The 24,577-nt window shown below is 52.8% G+C and overlaps 3 protein-coding genes across 3 annotated transcripts in view; 2 read left to right on the forward strand and 1 right to left on the reverse strand.

Moving 5' to 3' along the window:
* Positions 1-157: 157 nt before the first annotated feature.
* On the forward strand, positions 158-13,035 carry ASAP1 (ArfGAP with SH3 domain, ankyrin repeat and PH domain 1; the record flags this gene model as incomplete). Its single annotated transcript, XM_010295709.1, has 17 exons — positions 158-257; positions 1,661-1,731; positions 2,189-2,276; positions 2,747-2,795; positions 3,164-3,327; positions 3,552-3,685; positions 4,358-4,449; positions 5,580-5,757; positions 6,687-6,772; positions 7,115-7,230; positions 9,016-9,071; positions 9,579-9,686; positions 9,807-10,011; positions 10,677-10,853; positions 11,735-11,885; positions 12,610-12,727; positions 12,961-13,035. Coding segments are annotated over 17 exons (1,968 nt in total), but the record flags the coding sequence as incomplete, so codon positions are not given.
* Positions 13,036-16,410: 3,375 nt separating this feature from the next.
* On the forward strand, positions 16,411-18,691 carry LOC104627444 (CMP-N-acetylneuraminate-beta-galactosamide-alpha-2,3-sialyltransferase 2-like). The gene is made up of 6 exons (XM_010295708.1): positions 16,411-16,665; positions 16,963-17,153; positions 17,429-17,608; positions 18,046-18,091; positions 18,286-18,405; positions 18,524-18,691. Exons 1-6 carry the CDS (start codon positions 16,411-16,413, stop codon positions 18,689-18,691), a joined length of 960 nt encoding a protein of 319 aa, XP_010294010.1.
* Positions 18,692-21,004: 2,313 nt separating this feature from the next.
* ERGIC3 (ERGIC and golgi 3) overlaps positions 21,005-24,577 on the reverse strand; it is a gene marked incomplete at its 5' end in the record, with an annotated part of 30,258 nt that continues 26,685 nt past the window's right edge. The window contains 3 exons of the mRNA XM_010295710.1: positions 21,005-21,358; positions 23,434-23,489; positions 24,422-24,558. Coding sequence (XP_010294012.1) covers positions 21,279-21,358; positions 23,434-23,489; positions 24,422-24,558 — 273 coding nt within the window. The remainder of the gene's footprint in view (positions 21,359-23,433; positions 23,490-24,421; positions 24,559-24,577) is intronic.

Here is a 24,577-nt window from a genome sequence, read left to right on the forward strand (position 1 = left end):
GCTGCTGATATAGTGCCTGCCTGCCGATGCAGAAAGCCGCAGGGTTTCTGATGAGCTCTGGGGGAGCACAGGGTCCCCGTCAGTTCCATGAGATGATCTTGGTTGCCAGTGGTACTGAGGGGGTAGGGCCTTGCTGGTATTTCTCTCCTTCTGGCAGGACCCTGGGAACAAGCAGGCAGAGTACAACATGCACCAGCTGCAAGGGAACAAGCAGTATGGTACGGAGAAGTTGGGGACACTCTTCAAGAAAAGCAATGGATAAGCTGGGATCCAGCATGCTCCTTTCACTTATGCTTTGGTGACCTGGCGCCAGAGCAGGGCTCACCTGGACCAACGTCCTTTTCTTGAGGTGGCCACAAGGCAGAGGAACAGGACAAGCACAAAGTTGTGCTTGGCACTGTCCCAGCCTCCAACAGCTTTCAGTACAGAGCTCCAGGCAGCTTGTGTCTGTATTTTAGCTCTGAGGGCATTCCTCTCCCATGAAGTTGCCCAATGTCCTCTCAAGCCCTGTGAGCACTGGGGGTGAGGACCCCTGCACCCATCACAGGAAGCCAGAACCAGCTCCCCGTCTTTCCTTCCAGCAAGGATCCCACGACCTTCATCCAACACCCCAAGGTCTTGTGCTAGGAGGGACAGGGAAGGGTTGGTGCTTCTCCCCGTCTCCCAGGCATTCATTGCTTTCCAGAACCCCCTCCATTGCCTCTGCTCTGGAATGAGGAGCCCTGACGTCTCCACCCTTCCCAGGTGGGAGATGCTCAGGGGTGCACTGGGGATTTATATACGGTCCTGGTGATGTTTTCTGCTCTCTCCTCCCTTCCCTTCCCCTCCAGCCCTGACCCATCTCTGCCTTTCAGACCCTTCAGCCCTCACAGTTCAGTCCTGGGCTCAGCTCCCTGGTGATGGAATTAGGGGAAGGAGCAGAAATGTGGGGTGCATTAGACACATGTGGGTCAGTACTGCCTTGGAGATGGCAGTGTGGGCCAGAGGGGAGAGAAAGCCAGCAGCCATCCTGTGCCCCTCTCTCAGGAGCCAGACCCTGATCTCCTGGAAAGCACTCCACTGCCTTTGGGACGAGGATCATCTCCTACCAGTGTGTGAGAAGATGCTTGCTGAGAATCACAGGGATCCAGTGCTCGGAGACTCACCTGGAAAGGACTGTGAAGTGTCCTACAAAAAACTGGACAGAAAGTAATGAACTAGGGCTCAGGAATCTCTTTCACTGCAGACTGAAATTCAGTCTCTCTCTCCTTTTGGGTGTATCGCTCCCACTTTTCCCCTGCCTGAATGGCAGGCACAGGAAAGCCAGCTTGGGAGCATTTTGAAGGTGATGGTCTTGCATGTTTGCTGAGAGCTTCTGCAAAGGGCTTCTTGCCCTGCTAGAAGGTCCTGCTGCCCTGATTGATGGTCTGCACCTGTATCGCCTCCACAGCACCTGTGCTGCCTGTCTGTGCAAGCCTGTCTTAATGCCATATGCCAGGTCCTTCTCAGCCCAGAGCAGACCAAGAGTGACAGACCCCGTCCGTGGCAGCCCAGCCAGCTGATGAGAGCTGTGGCCCCATGCTGTGCCTTGCGTTGCTCTTGCATTTGCCAGCGCTGTGCTGCATAGCACATCTGCTGCTTTGTGTGTGTGTCCTTTGAGCTCACCCTCTGCTCATTTCCAGGTTGAGAAAAGTCTGGCAGAAGAGGAAATGCACCATCAGCAACGGCTACCTGACCATTTCTCACAGCATGGTAAGAACCACTTCTTCCACTCTGCTCCGCTCCTGCCTGGGAGCTGCTGCCCACCCCTGCAGGGTCTGCAGGGCCTGCTACTGCCAGGCATGCCAGAGGCTTCCTGGCGCTCAGCAGAGCCCTTGTGCCTGCTGCTTGCCCTGCTGGGCTGCCCTAGCATAGGAGGTTTTCTGTTGAGACGTAAATCCCTGCAACCCAAGAGAGCTTTAGACAAACACAGGAGGTCCTTACATGCCTGTGTGCATGGAGGGGCATGAGCCTGGGGACCTGGCTCCAAGCATGGGGTGGCTGTTGGGAAAGAAAAGGTCCGTGTTGCTATTTCTTGCATTGTTCCTGAGTGCGGAGCCAAAGACAAAGTGCTGGGCACAAGGCAGATCCGTGGTTCTGCCTCCAGAGCCAGGAGGTGCTTGTCACCACTGGACCACAGCCCTTTAACACTTCCTCATTCTGCTTGTAGCTCAGCCGCCCACCAGCCAAGCTGAATTTACTGACCTGCCAGGTGAAGCCGAACTTGGATGACAAGAAATGCTTTGATCTGGTTTCCTGTGAGTGCTGGTGCCTGCCCTCCCGGAAGGGCCCGGAGAGGCGGCAGTGCTTTGGGCTCAGAGAGCCAGCATGGGCAGTGATGAGGGGAAGCTCTGCATCTTTGGGCCAGCTTGGGGAGATTACCCTGGGGAAATTGTGCCAGGAGGCAGCTCTGCTCAGGAGCAGTGATGCACATGCAGGGTGTGAGATAGGCAGCACTGCTGTGGGGCAGTGCAGGGTGTGTGAGGACCACGCAAGTGCAGTTCCCAAGCTGCAGCTTATCTAACACCAGCATCCCTCGACAAGAGCAGGTCCCTTTGCCTGGGGTGCACTGGGGAGGTGCTGAGTGAGATGGAGGTGACTGTCACCCCAGTGCTGGAGATTGCTCCCGGCTCTGCTGAGCCCAGCTCAGGTGTGTTGTGCCCTGCTGTGAGCCTGGCAGCTGAGACGGATGAGCAGGGTACCTAGAAACCAGCTCTGTGTGTTTCAGACAACTGCACGTACCGCTTCCTGGCAAAGGATGAGCAGGACTGTGTCGCGTAAGTACTGCCACTGCCTCACTGCAGGCCAAAAAATGCTCCTCAGTCTGCTGATAAGAAGCCAGCTCTTTGGCTAATTGAGCAGCACGCCACAGCCCCTTGTTTGATGCCCATCTCATCCTGACTGTGTCCCGGTCACTCCAGGGGGGGCTGGCCAGCCACAAGCAGGACATGGAGTTTGATGGAGGCTCCTGGCACCCAGTTTGTTGCTGGAGTCCCATGCAGGACCTTTCTGTGTGGTGGCTGCTGTGCAGGCCGGGGCACAGCGGGATCCCCTGCAGTGGGATGAGCCTCGCTGCCCTCCTCACCCTGCAGCCTGAGCATGGCTGCATGGGACCCCACTCCTAAGCTGCTTTCTGCCCATGCAGCTGGGTGTCCGTCCTCAGCAACAGCAAGGAGGAGGCACTGAATGTGGCCTTCAGCAAGGTGCAGGGTGGAGGGGAAAGCAGCCAGGAGGAGCTGACCCGGGCCATCATTGAAGAGGTCAGATACATGCCTGGGAACAGGGAGTGCTGCGACTGCTTGGCCCCAGGTGAGAGCCAGCCCATGGCCGTGGGGCTGCCGTGCTTCCTCCCCCCTGGAGAGGCAGAGCTCTGCCCTGCCCTCTGTGCCATCCAGCTCCTGGAGACTCACAGGCATCTGCGGTCTTGCCCTTCCCCTCTGTCCTGCTGTGGAGCTTGTGCCCTAGGGTGGTGGGAGGCCAGTGGGGACGAGAGGCATGAGATGTGCACAAGCTCGGTGATGTTGTCTCTACAGATCCCACTTGGCTCTCCATTAACCTGGGCATCCTTATCTGCATCAAGTGCTCTGGAATTCACAGAGAGATGGGTGTGCATCTCTCCCGCATTCAGTCATTGTCTCTGGACAAGCTGGCAACCTCTGAATTGCTGGTAGGCTGCTGATGGTGTGCTCTGTTCTCAAGCCTCCCCTGCTTCTGCTGTGGCCTTCCTGAAACTAAGTTAATTCAGTATTTTTTTCACCTGTTAAACTGACCCATACCCACTTGTAATTCCCAGGGTTTAGTGGTTCTTGTGGCAGGAATTGTCATCTTCAAGGAGGAGGGGGGCTCATTTTGCTGTTGCTGGGACACCTGTCTCCCTCAGTCCTCTTTCCCCATCTGCATCCTCTAGGGCAGGGAAGCTGTGGGGCAGTGCCAAGCTTGAACTGGGGCAGAGCAAAGTGTAGGGCAGGCAGGGGGCTGGAGACCTTGCATAGGGCTGTTTTAGGGCCATGATCCTCTAGGTGCTCATGGGTTTGGTAAGGCTGTGATGAGAGGCATCTGGTGGGCATCAGGGCAGGGGATGGGAGTGTTTGGCAGGGATCATTGCTTGCTGAGCCCAGGGGTCAGCTCTGGGGTTGGTTGCACTGCTGGAGTTGGGAGATCTCAGCAGCAGGAGTCAGGGCAAAGTCTGAATCTCCAGCCATTGGGCACACACATCTTGGCACCCCTTGACATCTCCTTGATACCTGGTCACGATCTCAGCCTGGAGCTCCCTCTCCTGCTGCAATGCATGTAGAACTGCTCCATGTCCCATGTCACCTCTAGCTTTGCTGTTTTGCAGCTGGCAAGAAATATCAGCAACTCTGGCTTCAATGACATCATGGAAGCAAACCTTCCCAGCTTTTCGCTGAAGCCCACAGTTCACAGTGACATGTAAGTTGCTCTGCAAGAGCTGTTTTTTGTGGGAGGTTAGATACAAGGCCCTCACCTGTGGGCACATGTTCTGTGGTCCTGTGTGCTCCCTGCGGCAGCCAGGCACATGGCGCTGCCTGATCTCCTTCCCAGATCGTAGCTTCTCTTTAGAAGCAATTTCATCAAGTCCAGCAGGAAAGGTTTCATAAACGAGAGAAGAGTGAGGAAGAGCCAGCAGGACACCTCAAGGATTGGCCTTGAAGTCAGGAGAGGGATTGAGGAACCAGTGCTGGAAAGGGAAAGGCAAGAGAAATGAGCGGAGCTGCTAAGAAGGACAGTCCTGGCTGCACATCAGCAGGGCAGGGCAGGGAGGGGTGGGAAGGTAGAGTGGGATGAGGGACAGGGACTTGCGTGGTGCAGAGCAGTTCATTGTGTCCAGTGGCTGGGTACCAGGGTCTGTGAGATCAGCGTGAGCATCAGGCAAGGATCTCACTGAGCCCAGGACTGAACTGTGAGGGCTGAAGGGTCTGAAAGGCAGAGATGGGTCAGGGCTGGAGGGGAAGGGAAGGGAGGAGAGAGCAGAAAACATCACCAGGACCGTATATAAATCCCCAGTGCACCCCTGAGCATCTCCCACCTGGGAAGGGTGGAGACGTCAGGGCTCCTCATTCCAGAGCAGAGGCAATGGAGGGGGTTCTGGAAAGCAATGAATGCCTGGGAGACGGGGAGAAGCACCAACCCTTCCCTGTCCCTCCTAGCACAAGACCTTGGGGTGTTGGATGAAGGTCGTGGGATCCTTGCTGGAAGGAAAGACGGGGAGCTGGTTCTGGCTTCCTGTGGTGGGTGCAGGGGTCCTCACCCCCAGCCATGGCAGTGGGGATCACACTTTAAATGCATGGAAGTCAAGTTCTTGTTTAATTATGTAACTGCAGGAGAGGAAGCTTCAAGAAAACCACAGTGTTTTGAAGGATTGTTATGAATGGGACAGAGGGGAATGGGACAGACAGAGTGGAAAGGTGCTAAACTGCCTGACAGGTCTGAAGGATAGAAAAGGAAGGTGGCTGGGGCAGTGGGAGAGGAGAGGGGTGGCCCTGGGATGCTCACTGGGTTGCTCTGTGGCCCCTAATTTTCATTTACCTGGTCTTTGCCAGGGCCTTTTGGAAAAAAATCAGCATTTCCAAGTATGTTGAGAAGAAATATGCCAAGAAGATCCCTGCTGCTCAGTGGTCTGGCCTCGCAGAAGCTGTCAAGGACAAGGACGTATTTTCTTTGCTCCAAGCATATGTGGAGAATGTGGATTTGAGCGAGCCTGTGCTGGCACCTCTGCAGGTATGGCCACCCATCCTGTGGGCCTGTATGGCAAACAGCTTTGCTGTCATCTCTCCAGCCTGTCCATACGGGTCCCTATGCTCAGGAAGCGACGGAGTTTTCTGATGAAAACAGTGCTTTCTGTGAGCTGGGAGCAACAGGCAGACTTAAGCAGGGTGAGGAACATCATGGCAGAGGGAGGTTTTCTGGCTGCAACCCCACAGCCCTCCTCGTGCTCTGTGTGTGGGCCAGAAGTCATAACCATAAGCCTAAGGCTTTCCAATGGCCAATTTGTAACTGAGATTTACCTGTAAACTTCTGAGCACATTTTCTCAGGACATCCGAGTCTCACTGTAGGCTGAAAAATCAGGGCAGCATTTTTTCCTGCAAAACCACAGCATGGGTCCTTGCTATAAGTGCAAGAAGCGATTGCAGCCCTAACCCTTGGAGCTGCAGGCACACTGCTGTGCCACTCCCTTTGCCAGCAAGGACACTGGTGGGTGTCCTCCAGAGTAAAAGCAAAGGAGCAAAATGCTGCAGTGAGCAAGAAGCACCATCTTGTATGGCATGTCTTGGGACAAACCAGCAAGCGAGAAGCAGCTCCGTGGGGAGCAGCTATTGCACACCCTGGGGCTCTGTTGAGATTGTGGACTCAGCAAAGTTCAGCTGGTGGCCTGGGGGGAAAAAAGCCACCTTTGGTTGCCTCAGTTTCTAAATGTGAGAAGGGGATAATTGATTCTTCTTCATGAAGCCATGGGCCATGGCTCTATGCATGTTAACTATGTTCTCACCAGCCTGGGTGGCCATGACTGTGAAAAGACAGTCAAAACCTGTTCATCTCTCAGGAATTTGAAATGTTTAAGGACAGTCGCTAAGGGACAGTGCTTCTACCTGCAGTAGTGGTGCAGGCAAACACGGTCTCATCCTTGCTGTATTTCTCTTGGCTACAGGAACCTGGGGAGACCATTCTCCACCTGGCAGTGCTGTTGTCTGATCGAACTTCTTTGCATATCGTTGATTTTCTTATCCAGAACAGGTAAGCTCATGACACCCAGTCAGCTTGTCATGGCTAAGCTGTGCTAGTGAAAGGTGCAAGACTGATTTTCTTTTCCAAAATGCTCCCAAAAAAGAGAAAAATCACTGGGGCAGGTATCCCAGCAAATGTGCCTTGGCCTGGGCTTGGGGTAACTACCCCTAGATCAGAGGGGCCTTGAGTTCCCTCGTCTCCTCTGGGTTGAGGTGTGATGGTGGTGGTGACCACCTCTTCTTCAGATGAGGTGGGAAGAAGGACATGTGTACCAGCACCAGGCAGTATTTGCTGTGGCTGGGGCTGGTGGCTCTTCCCAGGGATGCTGATGTTATTCACCATCTGCTGCAGCAGGAGCCTGGCAAAGCGGACGGCAGAGGGGAACACGCCACTTCACTATTGCTGCTCTCACAACAAACCTGAGTGTGTCAAACTGCTGCTGAAGGCCAAAGCCAACATTGCCATCAGTGAGTGGCCACAGGACCACCCCACCATGGTCTTCTCAGGTCTTCTCTGGAAACACATCCTTAACCTTGCTAAAGTGCTCAGCAGTGCTTGTCTGCAGCTGGGGAGAGGCTGCGGAAAGGCAGGTTGATGACGGTGTTGTGTGGGGATCCTGCCCACAGAGTGACAGCCTCAGGCTCTTCTCTGCATGTCCAGTGAGGTGTCCTGCTCTGACACTGCTCTTGGCTGACTCCAGGCTCAGCAGCATTCACAAGCTTGTTTGGGGTGCACATGGTCCTCCATGAGTGGGGTGACCACATCTCACAGGTTCCTGTACTCAGCAGCCTAGGACAGAAGCGGTGGCTTTGCTTTTGAGCTTGGGGCAGGGGATGCTCCTCTCTACTCCCCAGGGAGGAAACAGCTTGCTCTGGAGTGCTCCTAGCCCCAGGGAGCTCTGCCCCACTTCACTTGTTCCCCTCCCAGGTGGGCAGCCACAGACCTGCTTCTGACTGTCAGCTCTGTGGTGGGACTGCTCTGAGCTCACTGAGCTGGCAGAGCCCCGCAAGGCAAACACTGCCTGAGCTGCTCTTCCACATGAAGCACATGCACAACAGGAGCCAAAATTCTTAACTCATTTTCAAAACCTACGCTGCAGTGCTGGAGAGCAGGTGGGAGGGCTGCTAAAGCGCTGGTTCAGAGACAGTGTGTACTGGTGCTCTGGCACCCAGACCACAGGTTCAACCATTTATACTGCCCATGAATCTCCTCCTCACAACACAGAAGTAAGCTTTAAAACTAGGATCCTGGGTGAAACAGGAGGGCACAAATGTTTCCACCATCAGGTATCAGCTGAGCTGGTAGGTGCGTTGAGCCTTGCCTCCTGGGATGCTCCTGAGATGCTCCCATTTCCTGCTCCAGGCAGTGTGGTGGCTGCCCCTCAGAGGGCAGAGAGATCACGGCAGGGCAGCAGGAGCTGGGTGCATGTCCCTCAGTTGCACAGTGATTCGGCAGCCAAATTTCTCACTGCCTTGGCCGTGCTGGGCACAGCTGTGCCTGATCTGTCTTTACTGACTGCCACTGGTACCTTGAGCATCTTGAGTCTACAGTGCAGACCCTGCTGCTGGTCTGGGGATGCTCTGCAGTGCCTCAGGGTGCAGACCTCCCTCCTCCTTCCCCAGAATCTCCCCAGCCCACCCCTCCCCAGCCAGACTTGCGCTGCAGCTCTACAAGGAGGGGTTTTGCAGAAATAATAACATTGCAGAGCTACAGCAACACTACCACAGGTCCCACCCTCAGACTTCCCAGGAATGGGAGGGGTTTAAGGTTAAAGTGAAACTGAAGTAAAATGGTTATCACTTGTTCGCACTTGCGCTCACTGGGACATGGTTGTCTGGGAGGTCTATGTGTCCACCAAGCATCAGGACACATGTACCAGGTCTGCCCAAAGCTCCCTGTGGTGACACAGAGGACAAGGGGTGCTGGCTATGGAGTCCTCCTCTGGTTTTGTAGCTTTTAGGCTCTAGCAGTGACTGACCTCTTCTGTCTCTCTGTTCTGTCCCATGTCTGTGAGTCATTGGGATTTACTTGTGCTGTTTTCTCTCCTTATCTGGGTGTCTCAGCTCCTGTCCTCTTCTTCATCTTCCCATCACCATCCCCTAATGGTCTGAGTCTTTGTTTTGATCTGGGTTTAGACTGTTCCTTCTTTCAGGCTTATTTGCCTCCAGATGCCCCAAACACAGCACTGCTCCTCAATTTGCTGAACACAGGCTGGACTTGCGGTATTCAAGGCTGCCATTTCCCCCTTACAGCTAATGAAGTGGGAGATGTTGCCAGGAGGATGAGACATCCCCTGTGTGAAGAGCTGGTAAGACACTGTGTCTCATCACCCCTCCGGTTTTGGGATGCGTCCCAGTAGCAGAGAGCGGCGTGGGACCTGCACCCATGTGGATGTGTCCTGCAGGGCCGTCCGCACACATGCATCTCCAGTGCCTGTGTGGGATGCAGAGGAGGGTGCAGAGGGGTCCAGCGGGTGCTGGCCCTGCTGGCATGGGGTCCCTCAGGGCAGAACGGTTTGGGGCAGGCCAGGCAGGGGGACCTGCCACACTGTGCCTGGGCAGGGGGACCTGGAGCTGTACTGAGGCTGCGTGGGGTGAGCGCATCACCTCAGCAAGTCCAACTCTTGCTTCTGCCGTGTCCTGATTTGTGTGTTTGGAGAGCTTTGCAAAACCCCCTTGCTGCTGGGAAGCACTGCTCACAGCTTGTAAATGTTGCTGTGATGGGCAGGTGGTTGGAGATGGGACCAGCAGCTGCCTGTGGACTTGGTGGGTAGGACCGGGCTGGTGGGTCCTCAGGGAGCTCCTCTGTGCCCCAGCTGCTGCAGGCCCAGAGCAATCAGTTCAACCCCAATGTCCACGTGGAGTATGAGTGGCAGCTGGGCCAAGACGACATGTATGAGAGTGATGAAGACCTGGATGAGAAGGTGAGGTCCTGACACGCTCTGGCTTGGGGCCATGTGTGCTGCTGCTCTCCCAGATCCCACTGCACTGGACTGGGTGCAGCCATACTTGCTCTGTCTAATCTGCAAATATCCCTTTCCCAGCTGGGTCCTGTGAAGAGGGTGTCTGCCTGTCCCCAGAGCTGCTACCACCCCCCTGCTGCTGCCCGCAGGCTGGAGGCAGCATGGGCAGTGCCCTGGTGGGCATGGCTGGACACCTGCCCCCCGCCAGCTGCCCACCTCTGCAGCCTGGATGTGCCGCCACCCCCCTCCTACACACCTCCATTCCTGCCCCAGCGGGCAAAGCCAGGTGAGAGCCTGCAGCGGGGTCCTGCAGGGGCTGGCAGGGTGAGCTGCTGCTGTTGCGGCCTGGCTTCATTGGCAGAGGGTGGTCTGGATGGGGAGCTGGGCCCTGATGGGGTGTGAGGGATTGTCTGGTGCCCTAGGGCACCCTTCTGTCCTTGAGGGTCCAAGGCTGGCTTGTGCTGGCTGGTCTGTCCTAGCACTGATCCCTGCTTTGAAGAGCAGTGCAAAGTATCCTTGCCCTTGGAGCCCCTACACTGGTGCCGTTAGGATGCGCTGTCCCCTCCTAAATGCTACTGCTGTTGGGAGAGGCAGAGAAGCACGTCTTTAGAGACAGGGCTGGGAAGACAAAACTGCTGGCAGGAACAGCAGCAGCATCACGGTTCTGCTCCTTAGCAAGACTGGCTCCAGCTGCCCCCAGCCTTCCCATGGCGTGTCCCATCTGTCAGAGCTGCCTGCTTTCTGGGAGACTCATCAAGTCCTGTCTGACTTCCCCTCTGCCAGTCCCAGCTCTACTTCCAATCGGATGCATTTCTCAAGCCAGACCTGCAAGCAGAGAAAAGAAAATCCCTGTCCACGCACTTGTGCCCATTCTCCCCTGGAGCTTCCCCCCAGGAGACCTGCTCAGCACCAGCTTGCTGCTGACTCCTGGTCTGTTCTTGCTCTGTTTAGCTGTCCAGGGGACATATCCACCTTTCCTTACCAGCTCATCCATCTTTGCTGAGGACACAAGAAGCAGGAGGAGCCCACCCCTGCCGCTGAGCATCAAGCACAAGCGCACATCCTCAGAGTGGGCGCCTTGGGTACCACTTAGCCCTGACCAGCCCAGCCTGCCTAGCCTGGATTCAGGTAATGGAAGAACAGGCGCAGAAGGGGCAAAGAAACAGACCACACTGGTGGGAAGGACCTACTGGAGGTCTGCAGTCCAATACCCACACTAGGTCAGGTTGGCTGTGGCTTTGTCTGGCCAAGCCTTGTTAGTGGATCAGGCCTGCAAGACTTCTTGCTTGGACGTGGGGCTGGGAGAGCTGTGGGAGATGCAGCACTGGACAGCATGTCCACAGCTGAGCAGGAGGCAGGGTGCCCACTGGTAGGTACTGGTACCTCCAGGGCAGAGTTATTCTGGGGTTTTCTGGGCTGTTGGAGATGCTGGATTCAGAGAAGGCAATGACCCTATCCCCATCTTTCAGGCAATGGATTTGTTTCCATGAGTGCCCCATGGCAGATGGCCCCTTCTCCGTACCCAGGCAGGGTGTCAGGAGGTGGCTGGGGCAGTGGCTTTCACAACACAACCCTTTGACAAAGGGGTGAGCACTGACAGGAGCAGCCCTTGGTGCTCTGGGATGGAGGTCTGACCAGCTGGATCCTCCAGGTGCCTCTAGGAAACAGCCTCATCCCAGCAGAGCTCAGCAGTGTGGGGGGAACGGAGGATGCCAAGCGCATGATCCACGGCAGCTGCATCCTTCCCCTGGTGCTGGCAGCTCTTGGGTCACCTGGGAGCTGCACAGCCCCTCTGCCCCCAGCCTCCACTTTATGTCCTTCTGCTGCCTGGCTACATCCCCTTCCCCTGCTGCCCCTCTCCATCCCATCCCCAGTCCTTCCCCTTTCCAGCTCCCAGACTGATGGCATGCTTGTTGCCCACACTGTACCGTGTTGCCTGACAGTGGTGGTTGCTGTTGTCCACCCATGATGAAAGATGAGAGGAGATGACCAGCCTGATTGTGTCACAGGTGCCCTGAGAGCCATGCAACCCCTCTGCATGCCTGGCCCCAGCAAAGTGGGACAGCCTGGCCCACACCGATCCCTCCAGGAGCCAGATCCATGTTCTGGCCATGCCCGGGATGTCCCACCTCTTCTTCCTCGGAAGTACCCCACTGGTAGGTGGCCAGTGGCCAGGATCAGCTCAGCTCCCACCTCTGCCCATATTTATCACTTTTGGTTCTGAACTGAGCTGGAGCAGGCCCCAGCAACTTTTCCTCCCAGCACTTCTGCTGTGACTGTCTGGCTTTGACATCTCCCTGCTAGGTGCTGGGAATGCTACCAAAATCCCCATAAGGCTCCACTGACTTCTGAGGGAAGTCTTGTTTATGATTTTGGGTTGTTGGCAGGTGAGAGAGCAGTTTTGGCACAGACAAGGGTGCAGTGTCCACAGTGGCCCTGCCTCTCTGTGGTCCAGGGGACACTCTTCTCCCCGAGGACACTGTGCAAAGGCAGAGTCCTTTTGTTAGGGGGACCTCACTTTGGGTTGCTTAGTCTTGGGATCGTGCTGAGCAGCACTGCTGACTCCTTGCACAGAGCTGACCTGAGAGAACTGGGACCTCAGGCAGTGCAACTGCACATGCCACAGTCCTGAGGCAGAGAAGTAGGGGACTCTAGAAGGATGCTCCAGCAGAAGGAGGTGTCTTCTGGATCCCTGTCCCACCAAAACTCCCAGCAGGTGACCTGCCACCTCTGCCCTCCCTCTGCACAGGAAACCTCTCAGTCTCTCATCCTTACTCCTCACATCTTTGCCAGGAGCTTTGGGATCAAGACTCTAGAGCTATTGTAGTTTGCGTCTGACAAAGCTGAGGAGGCCTGACGATGCTCTCTCCTGCTTGCAGAACAGACTGCTGCTCCGCAGGGTCCGCGCTCTCTATGACTGTGATGCTGACCAGGAAGATGAGCTGACTTTCCACACAGGCGAGATCGTTGTGGTGTCTGAAAAGGAGGACAGCAACTGGTGGGTGAGTGAACCTGCATGTGCTGACTGGCACTGGGATGCACATGCTCCTCTCTCAGTCCATCTCTTCCCCCTGTCTCATGACTGTTGCACCCATTGTCATTTCCTGCTCTGCAGCTGTCTATCTTCCATCTTTTCCCTGGCAACAAAAGGCAGCTGTTATGGGGCCAGTTCCTCATCCCCCTGAATGCCCCTGTGCCATGCTCACTGGTCCTTTTCCTTCCTTTCTCCCCACAGAAAGGGTGGATTGAAGGACAGCCTCACAGGCAAGGTGTCTTACCCGCTTCATTTGTTCACGTGCTCAGTGAGTAGGAGCTGCTTCAATTCAAGAAGGAAGATCTGATCAGCTGCTTAAAATGCAATTCCCCAAGCTCCTATCTGCACCGAGGGCCCCAGGCATGCCTCCCTCACCTCTACTGCTACAGCATCCTTGTCCCCTCAGCCCACTCCTCCCATGGGCTTCTGAAAGTGCCAGGCTGTCCCAGAGGCTCCATTGGGCCAGGCAAAGGGAGAGAAACAGCAACCTGCATGTTCCACAGATGTGCTCCTGCACCAGCCACATTCCCATGCAGGAAACAGGACTTCTGCTGCCAGGCATGCCCTGACCATGCTGCCTGTCCAGTGGTGCTCCCTGCTTTCCTACTGCTAATGGAAACGATGGTAGAGTGGAGCAGCGGCTGTGCCTTCTGGGGCTCTGAAGTTCAACGGGAGCTGTGCTTGCATGCAAACCCTGGCAAAAGGGGCTTCTGCTGAGTGAGGACTGAGCATGCTGGGGGCTTCAAAATGCAAATGAGTGCTGTGGAGCCAGTACCACCAGGAGCCTGTGCCGTCCCTAATTCTTTCCAACCAGGTTTCACCGTGCTCCAGAAAATGTGCTCTGTGGCAGCTCAGGGCATTGCTCCTTTGGTGCCTGGCCCCCCCTCAGTGGTGGAGAGGCCCTTTGAGCCCGCTGCCAATAAATACTGGCTCTTTGGCACTCTGTATTTGTCAGGGCTGTTCTAGTTTGAGTTTCTAGATCCTGCCTCTTCACCACTCTCCCTCAGGCACCAAACCTCCTTGCAGGCGTCAGAGCAAAGAGGGCCCTTGGATAAAATTACTCACAATTCAGCTTGCATGGCTTTTCTCCACTGGCTGTGTTTTTCCAGTTGCTGATGCACATTTCACAGCCTTCGCCCATCTTTTCTGAGCCAAAATCACATCCAGGTGAGCAAAAGAAACCAGCTGGTGAGGTTCTGGATGCATGAGGCTGTTGAGACCTCTGTGTTGCTGGCATCAGTGTCAGCAGAAGTTGAGCCATCCCAGCAGGACCCATAGGGGCAGGAGGGCACTTCCACTCCAGGCAGCTTCTCCCACCCTCAGAGGAACACTTTAATGATGAATTTCCTGATTCAGCCCTGGGAACGTGGCCAGGGCATCCAGCGCCAGCGGGACTGGTGGCTACCGCAATGCTGGGCTGCATGAGAAAACTGTAGGATGCCAGGGCGCTGCTGGAGGAGGGACGGCAGCCCTGACTTCAGTCGCTGCAAGGCTCTGTTCTCCCCCACGTCATGGTGCAACACTTCCTCTTCCTGTGGTGATTGTTGCAGCTTTGCAACGAGCGCTGGCAAGGCCACCAACCCCGGAAGCATCAGCTTCACCTGGCCCTGCTCAGCGGCACTTTCTCTGAGGAGGTGAGGGGCCCCGGGGACAGCTGGCTGGGGACCAGGGGGTTGTGACTTCATGAAGGCCTCTTCCCTGACTGAGGGTCTGGGGAGTTCCTGGTGGTGTTCCTTGAGGCTGAGCAGTGACAGGGACAGGTCTGTGGCCACTGGGCACAGCCTGATGCAGCAGCTGCATGGCTGCAGCACGGTGGCTTGTGGCTGATGGCGCTGGGCTGGGCAACCCCAAGGCAAGGGTACCGCTGGGCGCAGGGCCAGGGGTGGTCGTTTCAGCCACCATGGGGTGTGAGTGCAGGTGGACAGGTCCTGTCTGCGGAACAGGGACTGGGCAAGGGCACAGGCAGGGAGATGGGGCTGCTCAACCCTGTCTGTCCAGAGCTCTGCCCTCTTGTGTGTGACTTTTGTGACTGCAAAAAGCTTCATGAAATATTCACTGCACTGCCTGAGTCCCTTGGCTCTGGGCTTAATGGAGCTGCTGGTGCCGGCCATGCAGCTGCCAACCAGCTCATCCCCCTCCATGTGCTGGCAGCTTAATAACCCCTGAGGCTCCATGAGCGCCTGAATCAGCCCGGGGCACCTTTGGCTCCTGGCCTGACTGGCATGTCAGATGGATGCTTTTTGCGTCCATGACAGCAAATGCTCATGGCTGCTGCAGGAGGGCAAAAGACTAAGTCATGGGGATCTGCAGCCGCTGGCAAGGGAGAGCGTTGGGGGCCTTCAGGGTCACTCCAAGCCCTCAGGGTGAAGAACTGGCATTTTGTGGCCTCTTCCTGCTTGGGTGCACGCACATCTGTGTTTCCGGCATGCTGGTGGTGGCTTGCTTGTGCTTCCCTTCAAGAAGAGGTGATGGTTCTGTTGCTTTTTTTTTGAAAGGGCAGGCTTGCAGGGGAGCATGACCTGCTGTGGCCACCTGAGATCATCCAAACCACCCCCCTGTCCATCTCATCTCTGCTCACTGGTTGGACCCTGAAGGAGCAGCAGTTTTGGTGTCAGGTGCGCATCCTGTGGGTCAGTTTTGAGTGCGGCTGGTTGCATACCAGGGCGAGCAGGTATATCCATGCTGCGGGAGCTGCAGAAAATGGTTAATGTGGAGAAATTAAGCTTGTGCTGACCCGTGGCCCCATGTCAGCACCTGGGGAACTGAGGGAAGCACAGGGTGTGGAAGGAGTTTCTCTCCTTCACCTTTCCCAGTACAGAGGGGACACCCCACCCGTCCAGCCCCCTCACCCTCCCCACCCCCTCCAACCTGCTGCAGTTACTTCTGACCCTGGGATGGATGCTGTCCCCACATCCCTTCTCCTCACTCTCTCCTTGGCCCATGGGAGCCAGGTCCTGAGAGGCTGAGCACCTCATGAACTCCCTGAGGACAAGAGAACCCTTTTCCCTTTGACTTTAGCTCTGCATGAATGCTTTTAGATGAAGAACAGAAATTTCACATAAATATGGGTATTTATTTAAGAAAGGTTCATGCACACAGACAGTAGGTAGTTCCTCCTGGCAATGATGCAGTGTCCTTCAAGCTGCAAAACCGCAGGGCTGCTGGGGAGGGAGTGCCTTGCTGGCCGCATGGCACCTGCACGGGCTCATCGTGCATGTGGGTGCTCCACAACGCTGGCACGTGTGGGGAGGAAGTGTCAGGGCTTGCTGCGGGCAGAGGAGCTGCTTTGCAGGCGGCGGGGGTGGAGTTTGGCTTGTGCTGGGGCGATGACACTTTGCCACTTGTTCCCAGGTCAATTTGCAGACCCTAAAAGTGTTGCAGGCAGAACACAGCCTCTTGCACAGCACGTGCTGCCAGCCAGCCCTGCCTGGACCTAAGCAACTGTGGCAGTGCCAGAAGCAGAGCAACAGCAATAAAGCCATTGAACAATCTGAAAAAGGAAACACGTACCAGGCTATTTCAGGTTCCTGCAGGGTTGGTGAGCAGCCAAGGCGGGTGCCAGGAGGCTGGGCAGGGCGGGTGGATGGGAAGGGGTCCTGTGGTGCTACTGCCACCGGTCCCTGTGACATTTCACTGCAGGTGGTATGAGGGATGCTGTGCCAGAGGCACACACAGGTGGTGCTGGCCCTGTGCCTGCTGCTGGTCCTGTGGCAATGTTTCCGAGCCCCCACGGATGGCCTTGGCCCCTTCCCTTGGGCTCCATCCCTCTTCAATGCCCCTGCTACCCGCTGCACCGTCGGCACCAATGGTTCTGCGTGGTTCAACGCTCGCTACAACATGGCCATAGGGCCTCTGCTGATGGGCACAGCCCATGAGCTCTCCTCCGATGTGATTCAGTGGTGGCTGGTGAGTGGGAGCAGCATGGGCAGGAGCTTGGGGCTCTTCCCGGACTCTCCAAATCTGTTTGTGGTGGGGCAGGGCCAAGGTAAAGTCAGACAAACGTGATGGGGTGAAGGGGGTGCAGGGACCCCAGCTCACCATGCCCCCACCATCTCTCTGGGCTGTCCCCCACCCTTTTCCCAATATCCCATTGGGGTTTCTATGCCTTTCTCAAGGGTCCACTGGGAGGAGTGGGGCACTATCCCCCTTTGGGGGTACTGGGGGGGAGGCTGATGCTGCCTGTTGCTGCCCTTGCTCCTCCAGACCCTGCAGGGTCCCCCGAGTGGCGTCCAGCTCCAGGCCATAATTCGGCAGCTCTTCAGTGTTCTTCCGGCCCCGACTGGTGGTGTGTGGGACCTGTCTCGCTGCAGGACTTGTGCGGTGGTAGGGAACTCGGGGCGGCTGAAGGGGTCTGGCCACGGGCTGCGAATCGATGCACACAACTGGGTGCTGAGGTGGGTGACCCGAAGGAGCTTGGCCCCTCCCTGTCTCCCTGGAACCCTGGTGTGCCCCAGCTCCTGGCCAGCCTGTGAAATCCACCAACACAAGCCCTGCGATGGCGGGGGGGGTCTGCTGGCCCTGCTCCCTGGAGCCCCCATGCTGGAGCACACAGGCCCTGTGTTTCCCATGTCCCCATGGCTGCTGGCCAGGGTGCCCTGTGAGACTGACAGCCTGGGTCTGGCACAGTGTGCACCTTCATTTCAGGACATGCCTTTCTGCTGTCCCCTAGGATGAACAGAGCAAAGATTGCTGGTTTTGAGCTAGATGTTGGCATGAGAACAACACATCACTTCATGTATCCGGAGAGTGCAGTGAACCTCAGGCCCGGTGTCCACCTCGTCCTTGTCCCCTTCAAGCCACTGGACCTGCAGTGGGTGGCCAGTGCCTTCTCCACTGGAGAGCTCACACAGTGCGTCAGCTTTGTGGGATGGCGTCTCTTGTGCTGGAGACCCTAGGAATGGCGTGGTGTGGTCCTGGGGACCTTAGTGTCTCACTGAGGCCCTGGCACCACAGTCCTGGTGGGATGAAGGGCCCTTGGGGCATTCCTCTGCACTGCAGTTTGGGGAAGTGGGCACTGACCCATCCTCTCAGGGCTTGGGCATCCTGCAGTCCCATAACCCCCATGGATATGATGGTGGCTGTCCCCACTGTGGGGCCATGGGCTTGATATGTCCCTTCCCAGAGCCAGGCTAGGGGGATGCTGCTTGGGCCAGTGCAAGGGGCTGGGGGTGCCATGGGTCTGGGTGCTGGCAGACACAGCCACCCTCTGCAAACCGGCTGCCTCCAAAGGAGAGGCCCTGGCAGTGGGAGTGCCCCATGCTCACTTCTGTCCTCTGGCTTTTGCAGCACATATGTGAGAGTGAAACAGTTCATCAAAGCTGACAGAAACAAGGTAAGGGCTCATCAGGCCCCAGTTCCTCCTGGGCAAGCAGGGCTCCTCTGGGCAGAGACTAGGCTTGTTTTTCAGTGGGTTGTGGGCAGAGCAGGGAAGCGGGAGGGCGGATGGCTGTGCTGGTGGTGGGGGTTGGTTGGCTGTCCCGTTCACAGCACAGTGCATACCTGATGGCTCCTCTGTTCCCCACTCAGGTGCTGATCCTGAGCCCAGCTTTCCTCAAGTACATCCATGACAACTGGACGCAGTGCCATGGGCGGTACCCTTCCACTGGCTTCGCAGCCCTGCTCTTCGCCTTGCACACCTGCCAGCAGGTGGGGGCAGCCAGCGGGACTGGGTGCTGCTGCCATACCACCACTGCACCACCTGTCTGCGCGCTCCCAGGCTGACCAAGCACCCATGCAATGATGGCTTTTGCTGGCATGTGCACAGGTCTCCGTGTTTGGCTTTGGAGCAGACAGTGAAGGGAACTGGCACCACTACTGGGAGAAAAACCGCTGGTCCGGAGCCTTTCGCAGGACAAGGGTCCATGATGCTGACGTTGAATTCGCTATCATCGAGAGACTGGCAGCTGAAGGCAGGATTTTATTCTATAAATGATGTATTTTCAAGAAACTGAATCCAGGCCATTAGTGCAGGAACTGGAAGACCCTTGCACTGCTGGCAGCTGCCTTGGCTCTTTAGCTTGCTTCTCCTCCCAGTGTTGCCATGGGCCCAAGCTCACAGACCCTGTGATCCTGGACCCACCAGCTGGGCACTGTTGATTGCCAGGAGGTGACATGCTCCCATAGTACCAGGGACATTGCATTTAGCTGGAACACAGGCTCTGCCCATGCTGGCTGGGAGAGAGGAAGGGGAGACGGTAGGGCTGGAGGTGGGCGTGGAGTCTGTGAACTGCTGTATGCATCCCTGCCATGGCCACAAAGCTGTTGGGTGACAGCAGTGGTGGTGATGGCAGCCCCTCAAATGTGGTTGTACACATGATGGAGCTGACATTTCCACCCAGTGATGGCTTTTGGGGGAGGTCTGTTGTTGTTCTTTGGGCAGAGGGAGAGGGGCATCTTCCCTTTCTGTCTTTTTATAAGTAGGGAAATATTTTTAAAATTGCATCAAAGAATAAGAAAGGAAAAAATAAAGCATGCGAAGTCAGAAGATGACAGAATCAAGTACAGTTGAAATGAGCCTATGTTGAATAAACTCTGAAAACACACGTGAATCTATTTTGCTTTACTTTTTGAGCCCTTACTGCTTTGAAAACAGCACAATCTACCTATCTCTGTCTCACCCTGCAGAACAAGATTGCAGACCCTGGAGACTGAGCTCCCCAAAGAAGGTTTTCTCCTCCAGAGCAGGGTTAGCGGGATGTCTTCCACTTTCAATCACGAACATCCTTGAATCAGACTCAGCTTTCCCATGGCTATTAGTCACTTGGTCTTTTGGTCTTTTAAAATCACCAGATCTCTCCTACTCATAAGCTCCCATGATAGTAGAAGCCTGTATTACTTATTAGCTTCATTGATTTTTGACCTCTCCAGGTAGAAGCTCCGTTTCTGTATGTGTCTTCTGTTTCTCTTCTCCGTTATACCCAGTTTCCCACACTAAGTAAAAGTCTTAACACTTACCTGTCCTTTCACCTTCCCTCTATTTTCTCTAGGTGCTAAGTAGTGCTCTGAGCAGTGCTCTCCAACTATTTTCTGAGGTTTACAACTGATTTGCTTTCTTATCAAAGACAAGTGATTAGCTGGTAATTGTTTAACTGTGGGTTAAACTCTTGTTACATTACTCCATTCACCTTCCCCCTCCTGATTAGTCTTTTAAATTTAGTTACAAAGTTGTGTGCTCCGCTGAGTGATTGAAGCTGCTCTGGACACCTTTTGTTCCTGATAAAGCCGGATAATAATATAGAAACTATGTCCCCTTCTTCACGTAGGTTTTTACTTCTTTACGTAGGTAGTACTATATGATCATGACCTGATGAATTTATTAAATACCCTTGTTTCAAATGTAATTTTTTTTTTTTACAAACCCATTTTTTTTTCCAGTATTCTAGTTTGGAGATTAATCAGTCTCCTTACCCACACCACAAATTGCTTCTCTCCCTGCTTGAAAAAACACAGGTTTTTATACTCCCTGGTTTGTAGATAGGTTCAACTAATGAACCCCCCCGCCCTGCAAACAAAAACTGCTTTCAAATGAATTTTAAAATAGCTTTCTCTCTGCATTATCTGATCCTGTGCACTGTTGGACCAATTGGCTGGACCAAGTTTATAGACTCAATACCAAAACAAATCCAGATCTGAGATTTAAGAGTAATGAGTCTGTTTTGCCTTAATTTTTCATTAAAAAGAAAAAAAAAAACATCATCATGATGATATCTACATACTTTGCCACAATGCAGGTGTGCTTTTTAATTATAATCTCCAATTCAGTACCAGACTAGTTCAAATAATTTAATTATTCTTCCAAATGCTTTACCAAAACACATAGAGGATGGACTTTATTTCAAAACATAAACAGAGGAGAATTGAAGGACACAATCCAATTTAAAAATCAGTTAAAACTCTAAACACTTTTTTTTTCCTGAAACATCAACTTGCATCTTTCATAAGAGCAGCAATCTGGAGCAACTGCAATGCCCCATGGTACAGTAAGGACATCCCAAGTGCTAGGTCTCACCATGTTGCCCAGGACAGCTGGAAGGAAAGTGCATAGGATTCAGCACATATTCACAGAGGTCTGGCATACAGCACCAGCACACTCAGAAACACTTTTAAGAAAAATTTAAAAAGCTAGATGGTGCTGCTAGAAAGCTTATTTGATGGCAACTTCAATCCATTCCAGGTCTCACAACAATACAATACATTATTGCTGGAGGCAACCAGAATGCAGTATCTTCTGCATCTCTTTTGGGAAGGGGGGCAGAGCTGAATGAACATGGACTGACACAAAAGGGTTTTTACAGTAGGGTCTGCACAGCCAGACAAGATGGCTAATCTTTACAGCAGCAAGGTTCAAGCAGTTCCATCCACAAATTAATGCCAAACAAAGAATGACAGGACAGATAAGAGTGGTCAGGGCCATCTGGTAATTCCAAACCTCTTCTCTTGTGCACTCAGATCACTTGTGTTTCGAAAAACCTGTTTAGATGTCCTTAGAGGTTTTTTTGTGGGATGAGGTCATTGCTTATTTATGTTGTCTTCCCAAGTTCAATTTTCTTCTGGATGGCATGTGCTGAGTGATAGATCAAAGAGTCAATGAATCCTGCAACTAAAAGGAAAAAACAGATGGATCAAGCCAGACATGCCTCAAAGAGAGAACAACTCCCAGGGAAAGAAAACACAAATGCTTCTGTCAGTGGAAAGGAATTCCAGCTCCCCCAGACAGAAAACAGCTGCTGCAGCTCAGAAGAATAAAGTCTTCATCTCATTAGGACAGACAAGATCCAGCTTGCAGGGCAGAGGTCATGATGCTTCTCCAGAAAAAGATACATCTTACAGAAGTAAAAATGAGTCAGGCCTAGCCACGTGTGTTTACTTATGATTGAGAAGAGTTTGGAGAGGAAGCTGATGCTGACAGCTGTATGCCATGTCACTGCCCTGACCCAGCTTGCCAAGGGCATATTTGCCATTTCTCGCTCATTTCACAGTAATGTTAAAAGTAAGCTACTCTACCCGATGCTTCCCTATGTGGATGCCCTTTATCGCAGACTGCAATGTTTACCCACCAAGGACACAAAGCAAAATAAACCGATGCCTTTAGTTCTTTCTGCAGTATTTTCCCCAAATCCCTCCAGGACTGAAGGAGCCTATTAATTCAGTGCTCGTTTGGGACCACAGCAAAGGTCAGTATGGGTCTACTGCACCACAAAACCCAGACAACCCTGCATCCATTGAAGCATCTTTCACAGGACAGGAACCCTGAACTCCTGCCAGAGAGGTAACGCAGCGTGCCAGTAAGCGAAGATGCCTTTATGAAGCTTCACGTTCTTTTTTATTTTATTTAACACCTCAATCTAAGGAATAAGTAAGAGATTACTTGGCCCTACACAAAGACAGACATTTCAATACTATATAAAAAGTAGCAGCTAAAACGGGAACCGCGTCTTCTGTTTATTACTGTAGAACACTTAATTATTGGCCTTACTATCTGGTCTTTGAGTAGCTTTCAGATGACTTGTCTTTTGTGGTTGTTTAAATTAGCTCTGCTTGTGGAATCAATTTGACACTGTAACACAAAAACTGTTACACGGCTGATTTGATCTGTCCTCTAGAATAGAGTGTCCTTTGAACAAGGTGTATGGCAGCAAACACTATGAACTGGCTGTCAAACTTAATTAGTGTTAGAGGGCACTTGCATTTGTCATGAAAATAATTTTTAAAAGCCTTTCCCGAGTCAACCACAAGAATGAATATGATCAAATTTATTACAGACAGAAATCATGTTTAACAGCATCAGGTTAATTAAGCATTGTGATACCTCAGGTGGCAGGAGAACCTTGCAGATGAAGGTATTAAGTGATATAGGTATGTGACACAGGAGTTATGTAGTACAGTAGCTGGCTTCTCAGGTCCAGTAAGATCTGCTGACCAGACTTCCAGGCTGGCCCTTCACAGTCACGTGAACATCTCTGACTATGTTTCAGAACACCCTGGTTATTAGCTGGAGTGCAAGGCTGGACCAAGGCTGGGCTGTCACATGCATGGAGCTGAGCAGATACTGATTAGCTATTCCAGAAGCCAGCACTGAGAATGAAGTCCAGACACTCGAATGTTTCTGCACGAACAGCCACCCCTTACAGGACCTTGTCTAGCTGTGAGGGGTACTTTTAAGTCCCTGCAGAGCACTCACTGGAGCGCCTATGTCTGGGAACATAGTTTGAGACTTCTGAGATAGCTATGCCCATGATGGCCCTGGTTCACAGATTTTCCTGGCTTTGATTCCACATGAAAGCAACTATCTGCTTACAGACACAAGTTTGGCCAAGAAAACAGTACAGATGCATTCATACGGTATGTGAAAGACTGCATTACTTGAAAACAAAATGTCCTGTAGAGCATCAAAATGAAGTATGATGATAGATCTACATCATAATGAAATGAAATATTTAATCAAATGAAATATTGTAACAGGCCTACATAATCCACAGCATCTTGAAAGTCTGCAGTGCTAATTACAATCTGATGCCACCCATGGCTCTGCAGAACATGCTGTATTCCCTCCTGAAGACTCAGATCATCTCTCCCCATCAAACAGGGATATATTACCAGCCATGCAGACTTTAGAAAGAGTAAGATGGCAAATGTTTACACTTTAGAAAGAAAAAAGATTGAAAGGTGCAATACCTGTAAATATGCCTCCAACGATGGCACAAACTCCTGTGAGAAAGTGTGTAAAGGACCTAGAATGAGGAAAACAATTTGAACAACCAGCATGAGCTCAGATACCAATATGTCAGATAAGTAAAAATTAACTAATAAGAACTAATTCATAATTATCATAATGTTCATCATAGCACATAAGTATACATTATATAAATATTAATAGCTGACAATTAACAGACTTAATTAAATAACCCCTATTGGCTACAGAATGGAGTTTGTCACTGATACTTTTACTGAGCAGCACTGAGTAGTATTAGAGCTGTGTGCTCCAACGAGCTCAATGGCAACCCTAGAAGGCAAGTACTGAATTTATAAATGTAACAGACATTTAATCCCTAAGAATTTATCAATTTCTACCTAGACAGAATGCACAGCAGGCACTGCAACACAAAAACAAAATTCCTAAGCACATATTAAAACATTTTGAGGTATATATACAATCCCTTCCATTCCTCTGCAATTACATGTGTGTGATTAATGGAGGACCCAGAAAGAAGAAAGAGGTTCCACACTGACTATGACATGCAGAAAACCTATAGCAAATGCAGAGTAAGTAACCAGGCTGGATCAGTGTGGGTGCTGGTGCAGCTACTGGTAAGATGGGTATGCTATATAAATGTAGTCTTCCCATTAAAAAAGACTCTGAGGAAATTAGTCTGAACTGAGAACCACTATATCAGACTTCTGCTTGCTGCACCAATTTTCTTCTCCATTTTGATATTGGATTAAAATGTTTCAGGGAGTATCAGAAAAATCCCAATCCCTTTCAGATGTTCACAATGAGAGGAAGGGCATCTGGGAGTGCCTCTTGCTCTCCAGTGACTGGGAAGGGGCTGGGATGCCTTTCAGGCATTTGCACTGTTGTGTCTAAGCAAGGGTGGAGTTTTAAGCTACGCAAAATGACAAAAATCAATGGAGGGTGAATGAAATAGATTGAAATGTCTCTTACCTGTGTTTCTCTGTCAGCTTCACCATCATGGGTGAAAGTTCATATAGCACAAATACACCAGGCAGACCCTGGTCTCCTAGTAGCCCATTGGCTATCTTCTCATGTCGTGTAACTGAAAATTGGTTAGTCCTTACCACCTAGCAGGAAACAAACACA

The sequence above is a fragment of the Phaethon lepturus genome, unplaced genomic scaffold (genome assembly GCF_000687285.1).
Source record: "Phaethon lepturus isolate BGI_N335 unplaced genomic scaffold, ASM68728v1 scaffold2181, whole genome shotgun sequence".
NCBI lineage: Eukaryota > Metazoa > Chordata > Aves > Phaethontiformes > Phaethontidae > Phaethon > Phaethon lepturus.

Excerpts from the sequence above, each read along its gene's own strand:
- LOC104627444 (XM_010295708.1), top strand. The coding sequence starts at position 16,411 with ATGCTGTGCCAGAGGCACACACAGGTGGTGCTGGCCCTGTGCCTGCTG. Across the intron at positions 17,154-17,428 it reads GCACACAACTGGGTGCTGAG|GATGAACAGAGCAAAGATTG; the intron begins GTGGGTGACCCG and ends GCTGTCCCCTAG. Across the intron at positions 18,092-18,285 it reads TCAAAGCTGACAGAAACAAG|GTGCTGATCCTGAGCCCAGC; the intron begins GTAAGGGCTCAT and ends TTCCCCACTCAG.